The sequence below is a fragment of the Corylus avellana genome, chromosome ca6 (genome assembly GCF_901000735.1).
Source record: "Corylus avellana chromosome ca6, CavTom2PMs-1.0".
Classification (NCBI taxonomy): domain Eukaryota; kingdom Viridiplantae; phylum Streptophyta; class Magnoliopsida; order Fagales; family Betulaceae; genus Corylus; species Corylus avellana.
This window is the reverse complement of record NC_081546.1, coordinates 25,664,027-25,683,228: the sequence shown is the minus strand read 5'-3', so window position 1 is coordinate 25,683,228 and position 19,202 is coordinate 25,664,027. Positions and strand designations below refer to the sequence as shown.

The 19,202-nt window shown below is 35.9% G+C and overlaps 2 protein-coding genes across 3 annotated transcripts; one reads left to right on the top strand and one right to left on the bottom strand.

The window, feature by feature from the left end:
• Nucleotides 1-4,035: 4,035 nt before the first annotated feature.
• LOC132184522 (cytochrome P450 CYP73A100-like) lies at nucleotides 4,036-6,550 on the top strand. Its single transcript, XM_059598190.1, has 2 exons — nucleotides 4,036-4,890; nucleotides 5,486-6,550. Exons 1-2 carry the CDS (start codon nucleotides 4,052-4,054, stop codon nucleotides 6,219-6,221), a joined length of 1,575 nt encoding a protein of 524 aa, XP_059454173.1. The 5' UTR covers nucleotides 4,036-4,051; the 3' UTR covers nucleotides 6,222-6,550.
• A 637-nt stretch (nucleotides 6,551-7,187) lies between these two features.
• Nucleotides 7,188-19,186, bottom strand: LOC132183687 (DExH-box ATP-dependent RNA helicase DExH10). 2 transcript variants are annotated; one of them, XM_059597063.1, is made up of 17 exons: nucleotides 19,130-19,186; nucleotides 17,075-18,228; nucleotides 15,571-15,885; nucleotides 15,337-15,441; nucleotides 15,184-15,252; nucleotides 14,632-14,799; nucleotides 14,473-14,544; nucleotides 14,259-14,375; nucleotides 13,649-13,858; nucleotides 13,377-13,535; nucleotides 12,499-12,588; nucleotides 12,280-12,372; nucleotides 11,667-11,820; nucleotides 10,949-11,097; nucleotides 10,766-10,861; nucleotides 9,068-9,160; nucleotides 7,188-7,602 (listed from the first exon to the last, which is right to left on the bottom strand). In XM_059597063.1, the coding sequence occupies exons 2-17, from the start codon at nucleotides 18,143-18,145 to the stop codon at nucleotides 7,492-7,494; spliced, it is 3,072 nt and encodes a 1,023-aa protein (XP_059453046.1). In that variant the 5' UTR covers nucleotides 18,146-18,228; nucleotides 19,130-19,186; the 3' UTR covers nucleotides 7,188-7,491. The 2 variants fall into 2 exon arrangements, with proteins under 2 accessions (XP_059453046.1, XP_059453047.1); XM_059597064.1 differs by having other exon boundaries at nucleotides 17,075-18,231; nucleotides 19,130-19,158.
• Nucleotides 19,187-19,202: the final 16 nt, after the last annotated feature.

Sequence of the window (19,202 nt, the reverse complement as noted above, 5' to 3'; positions counted from 1 at the left end):
TTTTTTTGTCTTTTTAAAAAAAAAAAAAAAAAAATCAACATTAAATCTGTAGAACTTATATGTTTATAAAAAATAAAAATCAAATAGTTCTCTATTTTTTTCACTATGAATTGACATTTATATAATGCAATTAATAATCTAATTATTGAATAAATGACACAAGTTAGGAGGAGTCACATAAAAGAATAATTAATATAATATGTGAATAAGTAATAATTTAACATATTATTTTAGTCGTGAGGTTGAATAATAATTCTCAAGTTTACTCTCTGTTTTAGTTTGGATCTCGAGCCTACATGCAATTAAGGAGAATAATAAAGTATTATTTTTATTATTTTTAATTAATCAAATTTAGAATAAGTAATGATTTAATAATATAATTTGTATAAAATTTAAATATTTAATTTTTTTAGATTAAATAATATCTTAATATGATATTTTTGGACCTCGCAATTGTAAAATAGTTATCTTCATGGATGGAATATGGTGATAAACTCATGCATGTTAAAGTGCACTAACGATATAAGGAGGATTAGAGTCCTTACAAATGTGACGTGGCTTTTAAAATCATCATTGAATTTAAGATGATCACTATTAAATTTTAATCTATTGGTGATTTTAAATGTCACATCACATTTGAGAGGATTCTATAAAGACTCTAGTATTTCTTATATGATTACTTATTGAAGTGTCATAACCAAATGGTATCATATCTCCTCTTCAAAGGAGTGAGTAAAGATATTAGGAAGACTATAGTCTTCCTTGAGTTCTCTCAAATGTGATGTGGCTTTAAAATCATCATTAAATGTGAGATGATTATTGTTGAATTTTTAATTTATTGGTAATTTTAAAAGCCACATTACATTTGGGATAACTTAATGAGGATTCTAGTCCTCCTTATATCATAACTCATTTGTTGAAATAGATTTATTTTGTGCTTCTGACGACCTTTTTCTTTTCTTTTCTTTTTTTCTTAAGTAAGGAGCCTCTCTTTTGGCATGTGAATAGAATGAATTCGTGTTAAATATTTTAATTAATTTTAATTATCCACTTTTTCAAAGCAGGTACATATCATCATATATTTGAACGATAATTTGTACTATTCCATTTAAATATTCTTTTTTTTTTCTTTCAAGAATCTACATTATAAAGTCATGTGCATGTCTTATTAGAAGTCTTTTTTTTTTTTTTTTTTTTTCTAAAATGCTCACCAAATTTAGTGAGCTATGTAACGAGGTATCAATTTTTGAACTAGAGTAGTTGACCCAATGCAACTATGTCTTCATCCAAAGTTACATCTTGACTAGCTAAAATAACCTTTGGACTCGTCGAATCTAATGCTTTCTCGCCTATCATTCAATGCTTAGATCCCATTTGGTGTTTGCTCCATCGGGGAGGGCCCAACATTTTTTTTTGGCATGAAAAAGCGCTTTGGACTCTCTCACTTACTCTCCCTACGCTCGTTTAGTGAAAAATTGAAACGTCTTTTTGGGCTAAGGCCGAAACCCCAAAGCCAAAAAGGGGCTTATTTTAAAGATTCATCATATCATTTTTAAACTATCAATTTCTATCTTCTTATTTTTTTTTCATGGCAAACTACCAATTTATATGACAATGTTGTTACTATAACTCCTTGATTTCTCATTTAATATTCATGTCATCGACAAGATTACCATAGATAGAGGATACAACAGGAACATACTAGGTTTGGTTTGTTAAGTTTATAAAAAAATAAAAAAATAAAAAGTGTTATTTTAATGAGTTTGAACATGTTATCTAAACTCTAAGCTTTATCCTAATAATTAATTATTTTTACACCATTTATATTATCTACTAAAGTTTTTGGTGGTCCAATAATGAGTTTGCACTATTGGTCCATCTCCATGAATTGTGTTTTGGTGGTCCAACAGTGATACTCACGTATTTCTAAATGTTATAAATGAGTATATATTATTCGAAGGCCAAAAGAAAAAAGAGTTTCTATTTCTCAAGTACTATCTATCCTCTCTAATTTTTCTTTTTTACTTTCATCTTTTACTTTTGTAATTTTTTTAATCCTCTTTTATCAGGCACGAAACCATTTAGAGTACTGTTAAGGGCACTACAACTTTTACTACAAGTCTTTTATAAATTGACTTTACAGTACTTTATGTAACACTTACCATATCTACTAAACAATTAAACTTACTTGTCAAAAGTTTATTGCTTAATTTTTTACCATGGTAGTGCCACGTGATATTCATATATACTGTCACCTAAATTTATAAAGAAAACGTAGTAAAAAGTCTCATACTTCAAACATTTTTCAACCATTTATAGTGATTTCAGTGTGGAACGAAACAAGGCATCAACTAAATATCTTGGTTGTGGTGGATCCACTTCATATCACAAAGCTATTTACTTAAAAAAAATATATAAAATAAAATAAAATCTAAGCCAATAAAGAAAAGGTAATAAAGCGGGATCTTTTCAATTTTTGATCAGGATAGAAGAAAGAATAAGTGGCCTAGCGTGAATGCTTCCAAACACAAAATTGAAGGTGACCTATCTAGTTAAAAAACGTGCACTATAATTTGCACTCCTAAAAACTTTACAAACTTTCCGCTATATACAAATAAAGCAAGTTTACTTTAATACCAGAACTAATCGAAACAAAATTCCGGTCTTTAAAATGTGACCGATGCTAAATGACAAAGATAATGTTAATTGCATCTCCTTCCCGCAAAAGCGAGTTAGTCCCAAACCTATTTACTTATATTTAAATTCAAATGCGTGACTTTAATTTTTTCACGTGTGATAATTAAGCTGCAATTCTTAAACCTTTGACCTGGCCAAATTGAAGTCAGATTTGCCGTGCAAGACTTCATGGGCCCCAATTCACGCATTCGTGTCCTTTTCTCGGAAAGGACCCAAAACCATTAACCAGCTACCATTGTTGATTGGGTTGGTGGAAAGGTTGAAATATTAGGCCTATAGAGTGTAGATTATGTGAAAACACCCCAATAAAATATGGAGACCTACCATTTACTGCTCCTTTCCGTACTTAACACTCCATTAACCTCCAATTAAGATTTTGGGTAAAGATATTGACCACGCCTGGCGTGCATCAACAGTGATGCACGCCAGATAACTACAATTACACTACAATACACTACAATTCAGATAACTCATATTGGCGTGCGGAACTCTACATTCCTAGGGAAGGTGGGTTCTATTGCCCCTTTGGGCTGCTTGATTTGCAGTATAATTTGAACACTCCAAGCGTATAGATCTTGAACCCACAAACTCATATACTCTCATCATTAAAAAGAAAAACTAATAGCTGATAATGGGCTCCGCTGACTCTTTGAGTTGCCACTATATTTCGAGCACCCCATATAGAGGGGTTGCGGAACCCACCTCGTAATTTAAAGGTGATTTCGAGACAGAGTTTTTCTTCAAACTGAGTTAGAAGAAGTTCTTTCAACTTAACCTATCTATAAAAATAACATGTGTCCTTTTTTTTTTTTTTTTGAAGGAATGTGTCATTTTTTTTTTATAGCATGTGAGATGCACATAAGTTTTCAATAAAATTTATTTCAATTTTGTTTATACTATTAAAAAAAGCATGTATTTTTCACATGTTTAATGGACACATGTCATTTTTATAGATTAAGTTGAAAAAACTTCCTCCAACCCAATTTGGAGAAAAATTCTATCCTTGATTCAGCCGCCACCTAAATTTTTTATTTTGTTTTTTCATTTTTTTATATTTATATTTATACTGAATTAAATAATTTTGAAAAAATCAAAGAGAGATGAGGATGACGTTGGAAGCATTACACCAACCAACTGAAGCTTTGACCTCATGACAAGTCGGAAAACTGACTCCTCCTCCTCCTCCTCCTACCTTGGTTTCAATAGATCGCCCATGGATTCTGTAAAAACCATTGAACACCAACCCTCCTACCCCCACTACTTCTCAGTATATATAAAGCCTAACCCATTTCCCTCTCCTTCTCAACTCCCACATTCTTCCTTTTTCTTCCTCTTTTCCTCTCTCTCTCTCACCATGGCTCATCTCTTTGCAACAACCATTATCACAGTAATATTCCTTATTTCAGCCACCAACTTCTTCTTCTCCCCAACCCTTCTCTCAGCCACCCTCCCACTACTTCCCCTCATTGTCTTCTACTTCGGCCGCCGCCGCAGCTCCGCCAACCTCCCGCCAGGCCCTTTCTCCATTCCAATATTCGGAAACTGGCTGCAAGTTGGCAATGACTTAAACCACGGCGTTTTAGCCACCATGGCTCAAACCTACGGCCCCCTGTTCCTCCTCAAACTCGGCTCCAAAAACTTAGCCGTCGTGTCGAACCCCGAGCTCGCCACCCAAGTCCTCCACACGCAGGGTGTCGAGTTCGGGTCGCGCCCGCGAAACGTGGTCTTCGATATATTTACCGGCAATGGGCAGGACATGGTGTTCACCGTGTACAGCGATCATTGGCGGAAGATGCGCCGCATCATGACTCTGCCGTTTTTCACCAACAAAGTTGTGCACAGCTACAGTGACATGTGGGAGGAGGAGATGGATCTTGTTGTTGATGATCTGAAGAAAGATGAGATGGTGAAGACGAAGGGGTTGGTGATCAGGAAGCGGCTGCAATTGATGCTCTACAATATCATGTATCGGATGATGTTTGATGCAAAGTTTGAGTCGCAGGAGGACCCTTTGTTCATCGATGCGACTCGGTTTAATGCTGAGAGGAGTCGGTTGGCTCAGAGCTTTGAGTATAATTATGGAGATTTCATTCCTCTGCTTCGACCCTTTTTGAGAGGCTACTTGAACAAATGCAGAGATTTGCAGAGTAGACGGCTGGCTTTTTTCAATAACTTCTTCGTTGAGAAAAGAAGGTAATTAATTAATCTCTTTTGTGAGCGTTTTTGAGAATAATCCTCAAAATTTAAAAACTCCTAATTTGAACTCTTCAATTTTTAATTATAGTTAGTTTAAATTCTTCGTTAATTTTTAAACGTTAAAAATGATACAATAACCATTATACCCCTGATTTTTTTTTATAAACTTTCACATTTACCCTTAATTTAAAAGAAAAAATTATTATGAAAAAAAAAATCACAAGGTGGCCCAACAACCTTTTTTTTTGCAATTTTTTTTTTTTTAAAAAAAAAGAAAATAGAAGGGTAATTTTGTCCTTTTAGGGATTTTAACGGCAACAATTGACGAAGGGAGTAAATTTCATCAAATTGAAAGTTTGAGGGGTAAAATTGATAGTTTTTTAAATTTAAGGGGATCTTCTCAAAACGCACAATAATTTTGGGGTCTTTTGTGAAGTTTCCTCGTTCTAATAAAAATGGTTGATTGCAATACAAATTTCATGGATATGCTTCTAAATTGAATTAAAGAAATTTCTTCAATCCAGTCTATTTAACATATATTTGTTCTCTTTTTAGACCGCTAAAAATGTTTTCATTGCTTTTGTGTTTATAGGAAAATAATGGCTGCAAATGGAGAGAAACACAAAATAAGCTGTGCCATTGATCACATAATAGATGCTGAGATGAAAGGAGAAATCAGTGAAGCAAATGTGTTATACATAGTGGAGAACATCAACGTAGCAGCCATAGAAACAACATTGTGGTCCATGGAGTGGGCCATAGCTGAGCTGGTCAACCATCCAACTGTCCAACGCAAGATCCGCGATGAAATCTCAACCGCCCTAAAGGGTCAACCAGTCACAGAATCTAACCTCCATGAGCTACCCTATTTGCAAGCCACAGTAAAAGAGACACTAAGGCTGCATAGCCCAATACCTTTGTTGGTGCCCCATATGAACCTTGAAGAAGCAAAGCTAGGGGGTTACACCATTCCAAAAGAGTCTAAGGTAGTAGTTAACGCGTGGTGGCTATCAAACAACCCCGAGTGGTGGAAAAACCCTGAGGAATTTCGGCCGGAGCGGTTCTTGGAAGAAGAAGGTGGCACGGATGCCGCAGTTGGCGGAAAAGTTGATTTCCGATTCTTACCATTTGGCATGGGTAGAAGGAGTTGCCCGGGCATCATACTTGCACTACCAATATTAAGCCTTGTGATTGCCAAATTAGTGTGTAATTTTGAGATGAAGGCCCCAGTTGGAATGGAGAAGATTGATGTGAGTGGAAAGGGGGGGCAATTCAGCTTGCACATTGCAAGCCACTCAACCGTCGCTTTCGATCCGATTAGGGCATGATTTTGGGCAAAAAATGGTCAAAGTAAATGGCCGAAGAAGAATCGAATGGGAAGTGCTATTTTCATTTTTGCTTTGATTGTTTCCACTAAATGAAAGGTAGTGTTAAAAAAGCATTTCAAAAAAGGACGTAGAAAAGTCCAGACAATAAAAGAAAGGATAATTTATTTAGAATTGCCATGTGCTCTAGTGAGCATTTTATTTTACTTTTCCCCCCTTCTTCTTGGATGTGCTACTTTTATTTCAGACAATTGGTAGTCAATCAGGATTCCCTAAAATTCTAGCCTCAAGGGACAGGACTGTAAGGGACCAAATCCCATTTTATTTTTTTTTATAAAAATTGATTCTGGTCGGATGGCAGTCTATATTATTGCTCCATGAAAAATTCCCACTCAAATCCAAGCATCCCAAAATTAAATCCTAATTGTCCCAAATTTCTAATAGAGATGCTGCCTCACAAATAGAAGCATCAGCGATTTTAGACACGGTTTAAAATTGCTTCCTCAGTTTTAAATTTTAGGTAAGCTGAATTGACTCACTCCGTCCCTTCTCAATCGGTTGAGTCAAGAAAAAGATAAATGTTATAGGTACCAAATATTTTACTAAAAGAGGCTTACCAAATTGATGTGAAGCTCATTTATTGGAGATTATCAAAATAATTAATCAAGAGAAATGTAACGGGTACCAATAAATGAACTCCACATCATTTTAGTACCTCTCTCTTGGTAAAATATTTAGTACCCCTAGCATTTCTGTAAACGTCAATTTAACCCATGTTCCATAAACCTTTTTGCAAGAGACAGGAATTTCTGGTGCACATAGAACCCAAAGGTAAAATATGTTTCCTCGATCATATATTATTAAAAGTTCCAATATCATCTACAACGTAGTCAAATTAAGTACAAACGAACATGGGAGGGAAAAGGAAAAGCAGAAGAGAAAAAGAAAAAAAGTTGCTTAAGGACAACATACACGAAAAGTGAAAACTGTTAAATATCATTTAAAAAGTTCTGAATGAGAATGGAAGTCAATTCCCTAGATTGCATTTATACAATGTGGACTAAAACTTGATTGAAAAGCAAAAAGTATATAAAAGAAAGCCTGTGTAAGGAACAACTCAATGCAACAGAAAACTAATAGGAATGAGGAAGGAAGAGAAAATAAAGTCAGCTCATGGCACTAGCAGGATACCTCGCATGCTGATCTGGCAATTGTCTTCATTCCCAGGGGCGCATGTAATCCAATAATATATGATGTCCTGCAGGAAGACAATTCACAGATACAGGGAATTGGCAAACATTATACCTCGCCGAAGGCTTTCGCTAGCTGCTGCAAACTTGGTCTCTAAATCAGCTTCTCCTACGGCATGAGCAGCACCACGCAACTGGCGGGGAAAATAAAAAAGAGAGGCAATCGGAAGTTCAGAAAAATATTCTGAATGCTACATCTTCAGCTATCAGGAAGCTACAATTCCAGCACCATATGATTTAGATTCAAGCAAGGACTGCAGGAAATATGGCCCAGCATACATTTGATTGTTCAATAGAGAATTGCCCTCGTAAGAAAGTGAAATCTGCATGTTTTGCAATATCTAAATAGAAGCACTTGGTGTACTAAGCTGTTGTTGATACTTGATACTCCATGTTTAGCAAATGATTCTCAAGAGAGACACCAGCTAGCCAGTTACGCTATATTCCAACCCAAACAATAGTGAGCGGACACACCCTTGAGGATCAATAATAACCGACAACACACCAACTACTACCTATAATGTAAAAATGGACCTTTTTTTTCTTCATTGTGAGGTCGCTAGTGCCATTTAGAATGTTTTCCTTGATTAATTTGGGTTGTATTGGGTTATGCCTAAACGAGTAGTCGATTTGGATTTTTGGTGGACTGCAGGGCAGCATTCGAAGTGCTGCTGTGTGGAAGATGGTGACTTCATGCCTTTTATGGTGTTTATGTAGAGAAATGAATAATAGAAGTTTTGAGGACCATGAGAAGACTTTAGAAGAGATTAAGTCTTTATTTTCAATACATTGTATCTTTAGACAGTTACTTTTGTTTCTCCTTTGGTGATTAGTTATCATGATTTTTTTGTTCTTTTTGCTCTTACTAGCTAGGTGGCTTCTCTTACATACTTCCTATATACCTGGGACGCCTTACGCTTTTTATGATATTTCGATTACTTATAAAGAAAAATGTACAAAACAAATGCAAAACTACACATATATAGTTGTATATCCTTTTATTATCATCTTAAAGAATTTCTCATATTTCTCCTATATCACTTTAACTTTTGTATGTCAGTCTTTGGATGCACCCATAGGACCACCACTAGAAACACCACCAGCTCACTGTCATTTAGCACCACCCATATTCATAACAACATTCCTTTCATTTTTTAAGTTTTAACCCACTTATTTGTAAAATTCTTAGTCAACCTCATTTCCTCGTCTTTATATATTTTGCATGCTTCAAGAGTTGTGCTTACAAAACAATTTCATTTAATTTAATGTTTGATTTCCAATTCTACACATCCTCCATCCTTTATTGAGTGGGGAGGGAATGCCATTTGACATCTCTGGAAAAATATTGTGTCATCATATTTTTCTCTCTCTTACTATACTAATATTTGTGTAACATAATGTAATATCACTAATTGATGCAAGACCAAACTCCAAACTGAAAATCAAAGAATATCATCATACTGATTGATGCAAGACCCAAACTCAAAACTGAAAATCAAAGAACATCATACAGGATAAGTATCAAGGCAAACAATAATTCCCATGGAAAATGACACTGAATATTATAGAATGCGATATCCAGAAATATGATCAATTTACCTGATTCAAAAACTCATCAAGCCTTCTAGCACTTCTAATAATACTACCCTCAAAGATATCGGTCATTTGTATAACCTCTGCAAAACTTGCTCCCTGAAAGAAGAATACAAGCAGAATCACTCAGTACTAACAAAACCTGGATGAACATGGGGAGAGAAACAGGACGGATTACACCTCTAAACTAGATGTCACATTCACACGGAGTAAGAGTTTATTGGCTTTCTCCAATGTAGCATATGAAATCTAGTGACACTGACAGGCACACTTGATGGAGGCAACACCCACATAATTTTGAAACGAAGTTCAAAACAGGTAAAATTTTATGACAGTTTCTAATTCTAACATCCTGTGGAATGTTTATTTTAGCCTATTAAGGGTTAGTTTCATGATTAAGCAGTGCAGGTTCTGTAATAGTTTCTAAGAGTCCCAAGCAAAGCTAGTCAATTACATGCTTCCTAAATAGTTTTTAAGGTAAGTCCTAAATCGTTCCCACAATGGTTAGTTTCTTCTTATGGGACCATCTGTAAGGAGGCAGTCTTAAAAATTGCAAAGCCAACATGAGATTCACTAATGGATCTACAACAGGCTCTACATATTAGCAATGCTAATTTTGTGGACTTGGGGGTGTTTGATATTTAAGTTAGTAATTGTTTGTTTATGATTGTAGTTTATTTTACTTGGGTTTTCTTTTCCCATCACTTGGTATGAGTCTCATTTACTTATCAAAAGTATTTTCATTTTCCAAGTTGATGTTTTACTTATTGTGCTAGGATAACACTTTTATGTAAGTACGATTTGAAGAAAATAGAACCTTGGAATCTCACCAAGGCCTTCTAGGAGTCTCACCTAGAAGTTAATAAATTTCAGCACACTATGCTTCATTTTAAGCATATTACATTTTCTTTTAATGGCGAGACTCCATTAAATACTTCTAGGTGAGACTCCTAGAAGGCCTTGGTGAGATTCCAAGGTTCTATTTTCTTCTTTAACACTTCTTTTTCTTTTCCTTTAAAGTCAATCCACAGACAAAACTCTTTGAAGCCCCAAATAATCCACTCAGACCTGTGTACTAGGGACACATTAGCTTTTAATGAGATCTTGATTACTTATAAAAGAAAATAATAATAATCAACTCACAAAAACTATCAACGTTATGTTACAAATACTATTCACCACCCCAAAAGGACCTCTATTCCTTTGTTTTTATTTTCTAGGTTTATTACGACCTCAAATCCTTCATAATTTCCAAATAAGAGTTCTTAATCATAAAACAATAATTGCCTTCAAGCCACCTACACTATCCTAATCTTCAATTAAAGGGCCATCTGACACCAGTTTTGCAAGCCTGATAAAGTTTTGAAGTCAAGTCTCAAAATTTCGTCTTAATATATCAAAAATAGCACCAGAGGTCAATGGACTCCCACTTGACTTACAAGAGTCTTACCCACGAAGCCCTATGGTCAAACATTAACACCTCTCCTCTACAAGAAATTCTGTTAATTTTTAGAACCTAAAGATGTCACACAGAGAGAGAGAGAGAGAGAGAGAGAGAGAGGTCACGGGCCAATATTCATGAACAGAGCCAGCATTATTTGGGGTATCATATAATAAATAGAGAGCGGTCACTGGCCTATATTTATATATAGATAAATATAGGGTTGCAAACAGCAACTCTAAAAATAAGGTAAACAGGCTAACCTTTGACCAACAATAAATTACGTCCATCAAGAACGGCCTTACTGTTGATTCCACGTACTCATCCACATTTATATCCAATTTGCATTCATATTGAATCTGCAACGTAGAGGCATTTATAACTGTTCAATTACCAAATAGCATACATGTACAAGAAAGATAAAGAAAAGCTATATGAAAAAGCACCTCCGCGATTTTTCTAGCACTTTCTTGAAGTTGCTGTAATGGTCTGGCAAGCTCCGTTCGCAATTGTATCTGCTCACTGGATTTGTCTCCTGGTATAAAGCAACTTGCAAGAGCTGCAATTTGGTGATGATCAAGATCATTGAATGTACCTGATAAAAAAAAAAAAAATCATTCAGAATTCATTATCATGTTTAAGGCTAGATAATTGCCATTGACATAGAGGCAGCCGCAGCAATGGAAAATGTGGATGAAGGTCTATAGGACTTCTGAGGGTCCATGGCCCTAGAAAAGCCCAAAAAAATGCTAAGCTTGTTATTATACTTCTAGCTCATAGGCAATGAATTTGTGATGTTTCACCTTTTAGAAATGTAAGGTTTATGCTTACATGCAATTGTTATTGTACTTAGGTTCTTACTGTAATGTGTGTGTGTGTGTGTGTGTGTGTGTGTATGTGTGTTTGTTAATTCTTCAGGATGGGTGAGAACAGACATGGACACATTAAAACTCTTACAGGTTAATGTTGGTCTTCTTATGAGCACCAATTTTGGCCAAATTAGCCTTGATCTTTTTTTGTTTTATAAGTAAAATCAGCCTTGATCTTATGATAAGTTCCTAACTTTTATTTGGCCAGCTCAGTCAAACCTAGCCTGCCTACTATCATATTCGGAGCAATATAAGATTCTGAAGTCCACAAAAGGAACAGTTCATGTAAAGTCACCATTAAACATCAGCTCAGTGACAAGGAGCTCATCGCCTGTGTCTATCAAGCACGCTGCCCGTCCCTTTAACTGGACAACACTGTCAGCATCAATATGGCCAAGCCTTTTCAAGACTCGTGAACGATTCTTAAGTTCATCCCGGAATTTTTGAAGCTGCAAAATTGATGAGAAACAAAAAGATGGAAAGAGCAGATTACCCAAGTGTCCATATTAGATAACAACATCATTCAACATTAGATTCAAACTATCAATATATGCATGATCTTCCTTAATCTTTTGTAACATGAGCATTTTTTCTACATAATAAGGAAAAAGATAGAAAAAAATAATAATAATAATGAGAAAATCATAACCAGACAGTTCCAAGCCAAAGGGCATTTTTTATATGCTTACAGCAACAGTTAAATCTGGTGGGGTGCTTCAGGGGGGAAGAGGTGGGGCAAACAAAATGGAATTCTTGGCTAGTACATGTAAGTCGCAATCCCATCAAGAGTAGCAAAATAGTTCACTGGACGAGGTTGACTCTCATCCATACAAGTTTATGACCCAGCCTATATGCTTCAACTAGGAGTGAAATCTAGTAAAGAAAGAAGCATCCAAGAAAGGCAATACCTGGGAATCACGCATTTTCGACTTAAGTTGTTGAATTTCATGGTTCACCTCTGCTTTCCTTTGGAAACATTTCATCTGATGCACATCTTGAGACTGCATTTGCACAGTGAAATGGTTAAGCAAACTCCTTATAGCAAAGAAAAATGTGAGCAGCATGTTCCCTTCAAATCTTTCATGAAACAATAGAATATGAGAGTTATTCAGGACAATACAATAAACCTTATGAAGTGGATGAGCATGTAACTTCCGTTCAAGTTCCTCAATTTGGTTCACCAACTCAACAATTTCCGGATCTTTAATGCCCATGTCCTGCATTTGAAAATTATATTTCAAAACTAGCGGCACTGGTCTAATTTTATCAGGACGTGCACATGGTTCAAGAATATGTTATACCCACTCCTTCAGACATATAATGACTCATTATAAGCCAAGTGGGAAATAGCAGTGAAGAAGTCGGAAATAGCCAATAGCATACATGGCAAAAATCTGTAAAATACTTGGTTACACAAATGATCTGATACAAATATAACACTTGAGAGGTTATATATGGTCTATGAAACAACTAGAAATTACATCATATTCCTGTAAATAAAGGAAGGCGCAACTCTAAATGGAGTTAATCAGCAGAACAAATCTTGATGCAGCTAGACCAACATTATCAGATTTATGCCTAAAATGGCACCAAAGAAAAAAAAAATCATAGAAACATGAAAAAATGATGGGATGGCAATGCACTTGATATATTGGCATCATATGATAAAATAAAATAAAAAATAAAAAATAAAAATGCACAATTAACTTCTCAGTTGAGTGCATAATAAATCCTTCCAAATACCCATTGGTAAGTGATCATACTACCCAAAAGAAAGGTTATGAACATAGGAACTAAGGTAAAGAAGTGTTACATAGACATCCTCAATTCCCATGCCTCTTATGTACCAAAAGAAATCTAATTTTATTACTCTTTTTTTTTTTTTCTGTTCTTTTGTTGTGTGTGTGGGGGAACGCAAGAAGAGGAAGATAGAAAATCTCCAGCAACAACTACAGTGATAGCAATAAGAGGTACACCATAATATCTGGATACAGCTAATAGTTACCTTTACAGGGTTAAGCTTTGGAAGGCCTTGCGGAAAACGAGTTTTCAGCTCCTCTATGGCAAGCAATATACTTTGCCTCGCTTCCAATGGCCGGAGATCAGAAGGAATAGATACCATCAGTTTGCTTAGAGCAGAAATTAGGGGCAACTGAACAGGGACCTAGAGTACATGGAAATTGATATTAAATAGTCATTTCACATGCTTGGCATGAATAACTACACTGAACCACAACTGAAAATGTTACTACTGCTGCCACACATGTTTTAACTCACCACATGCATTTCACCCTTTTCTCCAGGATGAGGTGGGCATGGTTTTGGCCGTGAACTATTCTCACTTGAACCGGGTGAGCAATGAAGTAAAGTATCTACTATATAACCACTCCCACGTGAAGGCAATGCGCCTACCCCTGGGGAGGGTTTTTTCATAACATTAACCACAACTCCCCATCCCCAATCTGTTCCACCTTCCCTTATCTTGACCTGCAATCAGAAAAGTGCTCCCAAGCAAATACAAGAAGCATAAATGTACCATGCACTGTGATAACATGAAGTCAGGCCTATGCCCTCTGCCAGTGCATATACTTTCTATTTTTTGACAAATAAACAGTGCATATACTGAAAAACAGAAAGAATTAAACAAAGAAAGAAAATTACAAGAAAAACTATACAGAGAGAACACAAGACAATTACTTATCAACTAACATATTGTCACCCCAAAAAAAAAAAAAAAGGAGAAGTAACAAAATCAATTTATATGTTTTAAAAAAGCAGTTCCAGACAGGAAAACGCTACTTAGCATTGATCACCTAACCTAAGAGAACCAATGACCATTAAAAACTAAAAGAAAAGATACAAAACACTATGCTACAGTATCACATACCAGCCGACCAGGACGAAGAGGGTAAAGAACCCATTCAGGCCTTGTTATTTCAGCCATCAACTTCTTCTCAATTTGGGCTATATCTAGTTTTAGCTTATGAAATTCAGCAACTTCAGCCTAGAGAAAAACAAAAAAGATACATATAAACGCAACAAAAATTAGAAAAAAATAATAATAAAATAAATAAATTTAAGGACCAAGTGGCCAAAGCTACCTCTCCTGAAGCATCGAGCATCACAGCTTCCTGCTCCAGCTTCGTAACCTTGTTCCCTATATCAGGTAAGGCCTAAACAGAAAGGGGAAAAAAACTGTCAGTGATCAATCACCATGCAACAAGTGATGATAAAAACAAACTAAGGGGATCGGCAAAAACCTTCTCATACTGAAATTGATGGAATGAATTCCTTATTACATGTTCAGCAGTAAACTGGCCTTCGGCACGACTCATTAAATTCAAAATTGAGTAGTAGCTCAGCCTGAATGTACTAACTAAGGGAGCAGGTTTACCCAAAACCATGTCCTTGAGTGCATTCATCTCCATCTGTAAAAAATAAGCATACACCATCGATTTGATGAAACTAAAGATAAACAGTCTTCTCACTCATCGTCAAAAATCTAACAAGAGACTATGAAAAGCTGCTATTCACATAACCAAACACCATTATTGAAGTTTGACATGAAAGACCTATATTTCTTTTAAAACTTTGAGGTTTGACATGAAATACCCAAGTGTCATTGAAATACTAATTAAGGTTGAAATCAAGCAGCAATGGACCCCATAAGGTCAAAGTTAAATGGAAAAACTTCACAAATCGAAAGGGTGTTCTAAGGGTAGATGACACGAGAGTTATGGAAGTTCGGAATGATCACAAGAGTAAGCATGCAGTCATGTAATACAAAGAGAGATGACTAGCCATAGAATCACCTGCTCATCAACCATTATAATACAAATACCACGCTCATCTTTGCCACGGCGCCCAGCCCTTCCACTCATCTACAATATCATTGAAAATTGTTATACAAGTATGTATACAGTTTCCATATCCAAAAAAAATAAAACAATGATATCTTCAATCACCTGTATATATTCACCAGATCCAATAAAACGATGACTATCGCCATCCCACTTCTTGACAGCTGTGAAAACAACAGTTTTTGCGGGCATGTTTAAACCCATGGCGAACTGTCGCAGAGGGAGTTATCATAAAGCTAATCAATCAGCATTTTAGCTAGAGACAAACACAACTATAAAACTGAATTCAGTTACATAGAAGGGGGTGGGTGATGAATTGGTTCGTGGATAAATTCTTACTGTTTCTGTGGCAAAAAGGGCCTTTACAAGGCCTTCCTGGAAAAGAATCTCTACCAATTCCTTGATAACAGGAAGAAGGCCAGAATGATGAACAGCAATACCTCGCTGAAGTAGTGGTAACATCAATTCAATAGCCGGTAAATCTCGGTCTTCCTCACTCAAGCAGAGTATTCCATTACGAAAAACCTCTTCTACAGTATCCTTTTCCTCTTGGCTATTGAAATCAAGCTTGGACATGGACATTGCATGTTGTTCACATTCTCTTCTACTGAAGCTGAAGATGATTACAGGTTGGAATTTCCGTTCCATAATCATCTGAAATTTGGAAAAATCCAATTCAAGCACTAAGAAAGACTATGCAAGATATGATTGTTACACTATATAAAAGCAGTGAAGAAATTTGTGATTCTATCAACAAACAATATAAAGTCAATCCGAAGATCTGCTTGGCTAACATCAAAATGTCTAGGCCATGAACGTAAAGTCACCATCTAAAAATCAGCAATGAGAAATAATGGCGATCTAGATATATCCACAAAATTAACTCCCACGCTACTACAAGGGCAATCAGACTTCTAAGAGTACCATGTAGCAGAACAAAGAAAATTTACTGATGCTTCTAATAATTGACTTCTCCTATGACCTCATACCATCTGAACATACAGCAAACAGTTGATACAAGTTCCCACAAAACATATAAAAATTTTGTATCCCAAAAACCCTTCTTTGAGAGGCCCTTTACAAACAAGGGTCAGACAGGCTACTAAAGAAAACATTACACTCTTGAGAATCCATTGAAATGACTTAACTGCTCTATAATCTTGTTTGATATATGACCAAACTAATAATCAAACAAGTGTATATATGTTAAGAAAGTAAATTGCACCTAAACCCTATTCTCATCAACATTCCTTCCATAAAAGTACTTTGATATGGCACACAGGGTTTAAACCAGTCAAGAGATAAGCTGATATCAAACAATTATGCTACTAAATACTTTAACTACCAAGAGGTTTTAAGACTTAAACTTGGTTTACTTAGCCATGAACCAATTTATAGTAGCGCTAGGAGAACAGGTGACTGTCCTAGTTAACATTTCATTTCATATTCAACTCCAACAGGGAGAGGGATTTCCAGAAATTGCGTTTAAGATCCCAATAAAAAAAAAAAAAAAAATAAAAAAAATAAAAAAAGAAGAAGAAGAGGAAGTTGCACATAGACCATAACATTTTTGAGGTCTACAAGTTAAAAATCGAGTCATGTTGTATCTGCATAATTCATGGAGCTCTAAATTCAATGCATAGCATCTAAATCTTAAACTCCCAGTTACTCTTGAAATATCATGTAAAAGATATAAGTATACGATTTTGAAAATGAAGCCAACTGGTTCCTGAAGGAAAAAGATGAAAGAGTAAACAAAGAATTGTTCAAAGTACTAAATTCGGACCACCTGGGTCAGAAATGACAAAAAATCAAATTGAGCACTTAAAGGTCGAAGGCTCACCTTCACAATTTTGAATATGTCAGAACCACCAGAAGCATTACCGACTTTTGCAATTCTCCCACTTGCTTTGCCATTAGCGCTCTTGTTAACATCACCGAGTTTCTGCTTTGAGAATGTATCCTGCAACTTCACAAAATTCTCCTCCTTGAACTGCTCATTCTCGTCGACCACAAGATACAATCCATTCCCACCCATGGGAAAAACATAATGCTGCAGAGGAGTTGGTCGGAAATCCGTGTAGACCACATGACATGGCTGTTTGTGCAAATTACAAATCCACTCAGCAAACTCAGTGGCATTTGACATTGTTGCTGACAGAAATACCATTTTAATCGCTGGTGGCAAAAATATAATACTCTCTTCCCAAACAACCCCTCTTTCACGATCCTTCATATAATGAATTTCATCAAAGATGACCCATGCTACTTCCTTCAAAACCTCTGAACCCCTATAAAGCATTCCACGAAGAATTTCGGTTGTCATGACCAAACAACTAGCATTAGGTGACAGAGTAACATCGCCAGTCATCAATCCCACATCATTAAACTCCTGACTAAGCTCTCTGTACTTCTGATTGCTCAAAGCTTTCAATGGGGAAGTATATATAACCCTTTGCTTATCTCTAAAAGCCATTGCAATCGCATACTCGGCAACTGCAGTTTTTCCTGCCGAAGTATGAGCTGAGACCAACACAGACTCATTCCGTTCTAGGCATGCCACAGATACCTGCTGAAACGGGTCGAGCTTAAAATGGTATGTTTTTGCCATCTTTCCATTATACACGGGATTCGAGAGGGTTCCATTAATAGATTCATCCTTGGTCGAGGTGTACCCACTTGGAACCGCAACCTCATGCACACATGTGCGCGTCAAATTTCTGAGAGATGCTTGATTAGGGGTTCCAATGACCTTCGAATCTCCTGGTTCTTCCTGATTTTGGGTTTTAGTGACCTCAGAATCTTCAGGTTCTCTTCGTCGTTTAGGTGCAGATCCTTGACTCGGGGTTTGAGAGACCTTAGACTGTTCAGATTCGGGTTCTTTCCGTTTCCCAAGTGTTGGAGAATCTTCCATTGCAAAAAATTAAACCTACTACTATTTTCAATTTCACTTCAATCAAATAGTTGAGCACTTAAACTATATATTGAAGCTTGTTTCTGCTACACAAATTACAAAATAATAAATAAAAGGTTAATAATGAATATACAGCATACTTTATTTCTTTTACGTTTAAGACATAAAACTCATTAAATCAGCCTATAGTTACTGTGTGACTGTGTCAGCTCTTCAAGCTCCATGAAAGTTAAAGAGTACAAATTCTTCAAATATGCATAATTGAAAATACCCCAAATCTGAGCTATCATAAGAATCATCTCAAATCTTGTTCTCTCGGCGCCAAAACCAAACTCTGGGTTTAGAATAATACTACTCTTCACACCCGTTTATTACACTTATATCACACCAGCTTACAAAGCTTAGTTTAAGTGGATTTTCTTTTTTCTCTTTTTTTTTTAAGTAGTTGATACAAGCAACCACTTAAATTAGGTCGTGGCAGCCGGTGTAACATGGGTGTAATCAATGAGCGTAAAGAGTAGTATTACTCTTAGGTTAAACCTATTCTATGTACAAAACCAAACTCTTAACTTTCAGCTCCAATAGTGTCCTTTATCAGTTTGGTTTCCAGGAAAAGAAAAAGAAATATCAAATTTTCTTTCCCTTCCTATTCTTTCTGGTTTTCACAGTAAACAAACGTCCTAGTCTGAATTCCAAAGAGACACACACACACAAACGCACACGCACGCAAAGAGGAAAACATCAAAAGACATTGGTTTTGGCTGAAAACCATTGTAGTCACTAGTTTGCTCACATTCAACACGTAAAACGGCAAATTCTTTTTTTCCTGCTTTTTCTTTCGTTTTCTTAGTAACCAAACACTCTTGGTTCCAATTCATACACTTTCTAATAGCTAAAGAAATGCGCACACACACACACACACGTAGAAGACATAAAGAGAAATAGAAAACTAGGGTTTTGAAGTGAAAGGGGAGCTTTGCGTACCTTCAGTGATAATTCTCTGATATTGAATCGCAGACAAAATTAAATTGTGGGTTTACGAAAAATATTAACGTTG

Coding starts and splice junctions, on each gene's coding strand:
- LOC132184522 (XM_059598190.1), top strand. CDS start 4,052: ATGGCTCATCTCTTTGCAACAACCATTATCACAGTAATATTCCTTATT. Junction 4,891..5,485: donor TTCTTCGTTGAGAAAAGAAG/GTAATTAATTAA, acceptor TTGTGTTTATAG/GAAAATAATGGCTGCAAATG.
- LOC132183687 (XM_059597063.1), bottom strand. CDS start 18,145: ATGGAAGATTCTCCAACACTTGGGAAACGGAAAGAACCCGAATCTGAA. Junction 15,442..15,570: donor CCCTTTTTGCCACAGAAACA/GTAAGAATTTAT, acceptor CCTCTGCGACAG/TTCGCCATGGGTTTAAACAT. Junction 13,536..13,648: donor AAAAGGGTGAAATGCATGTG/GTGAGTTAAAAC, acceptor CATGTACTCTAG/GTCCCTGTTCAGTTGCCCCT.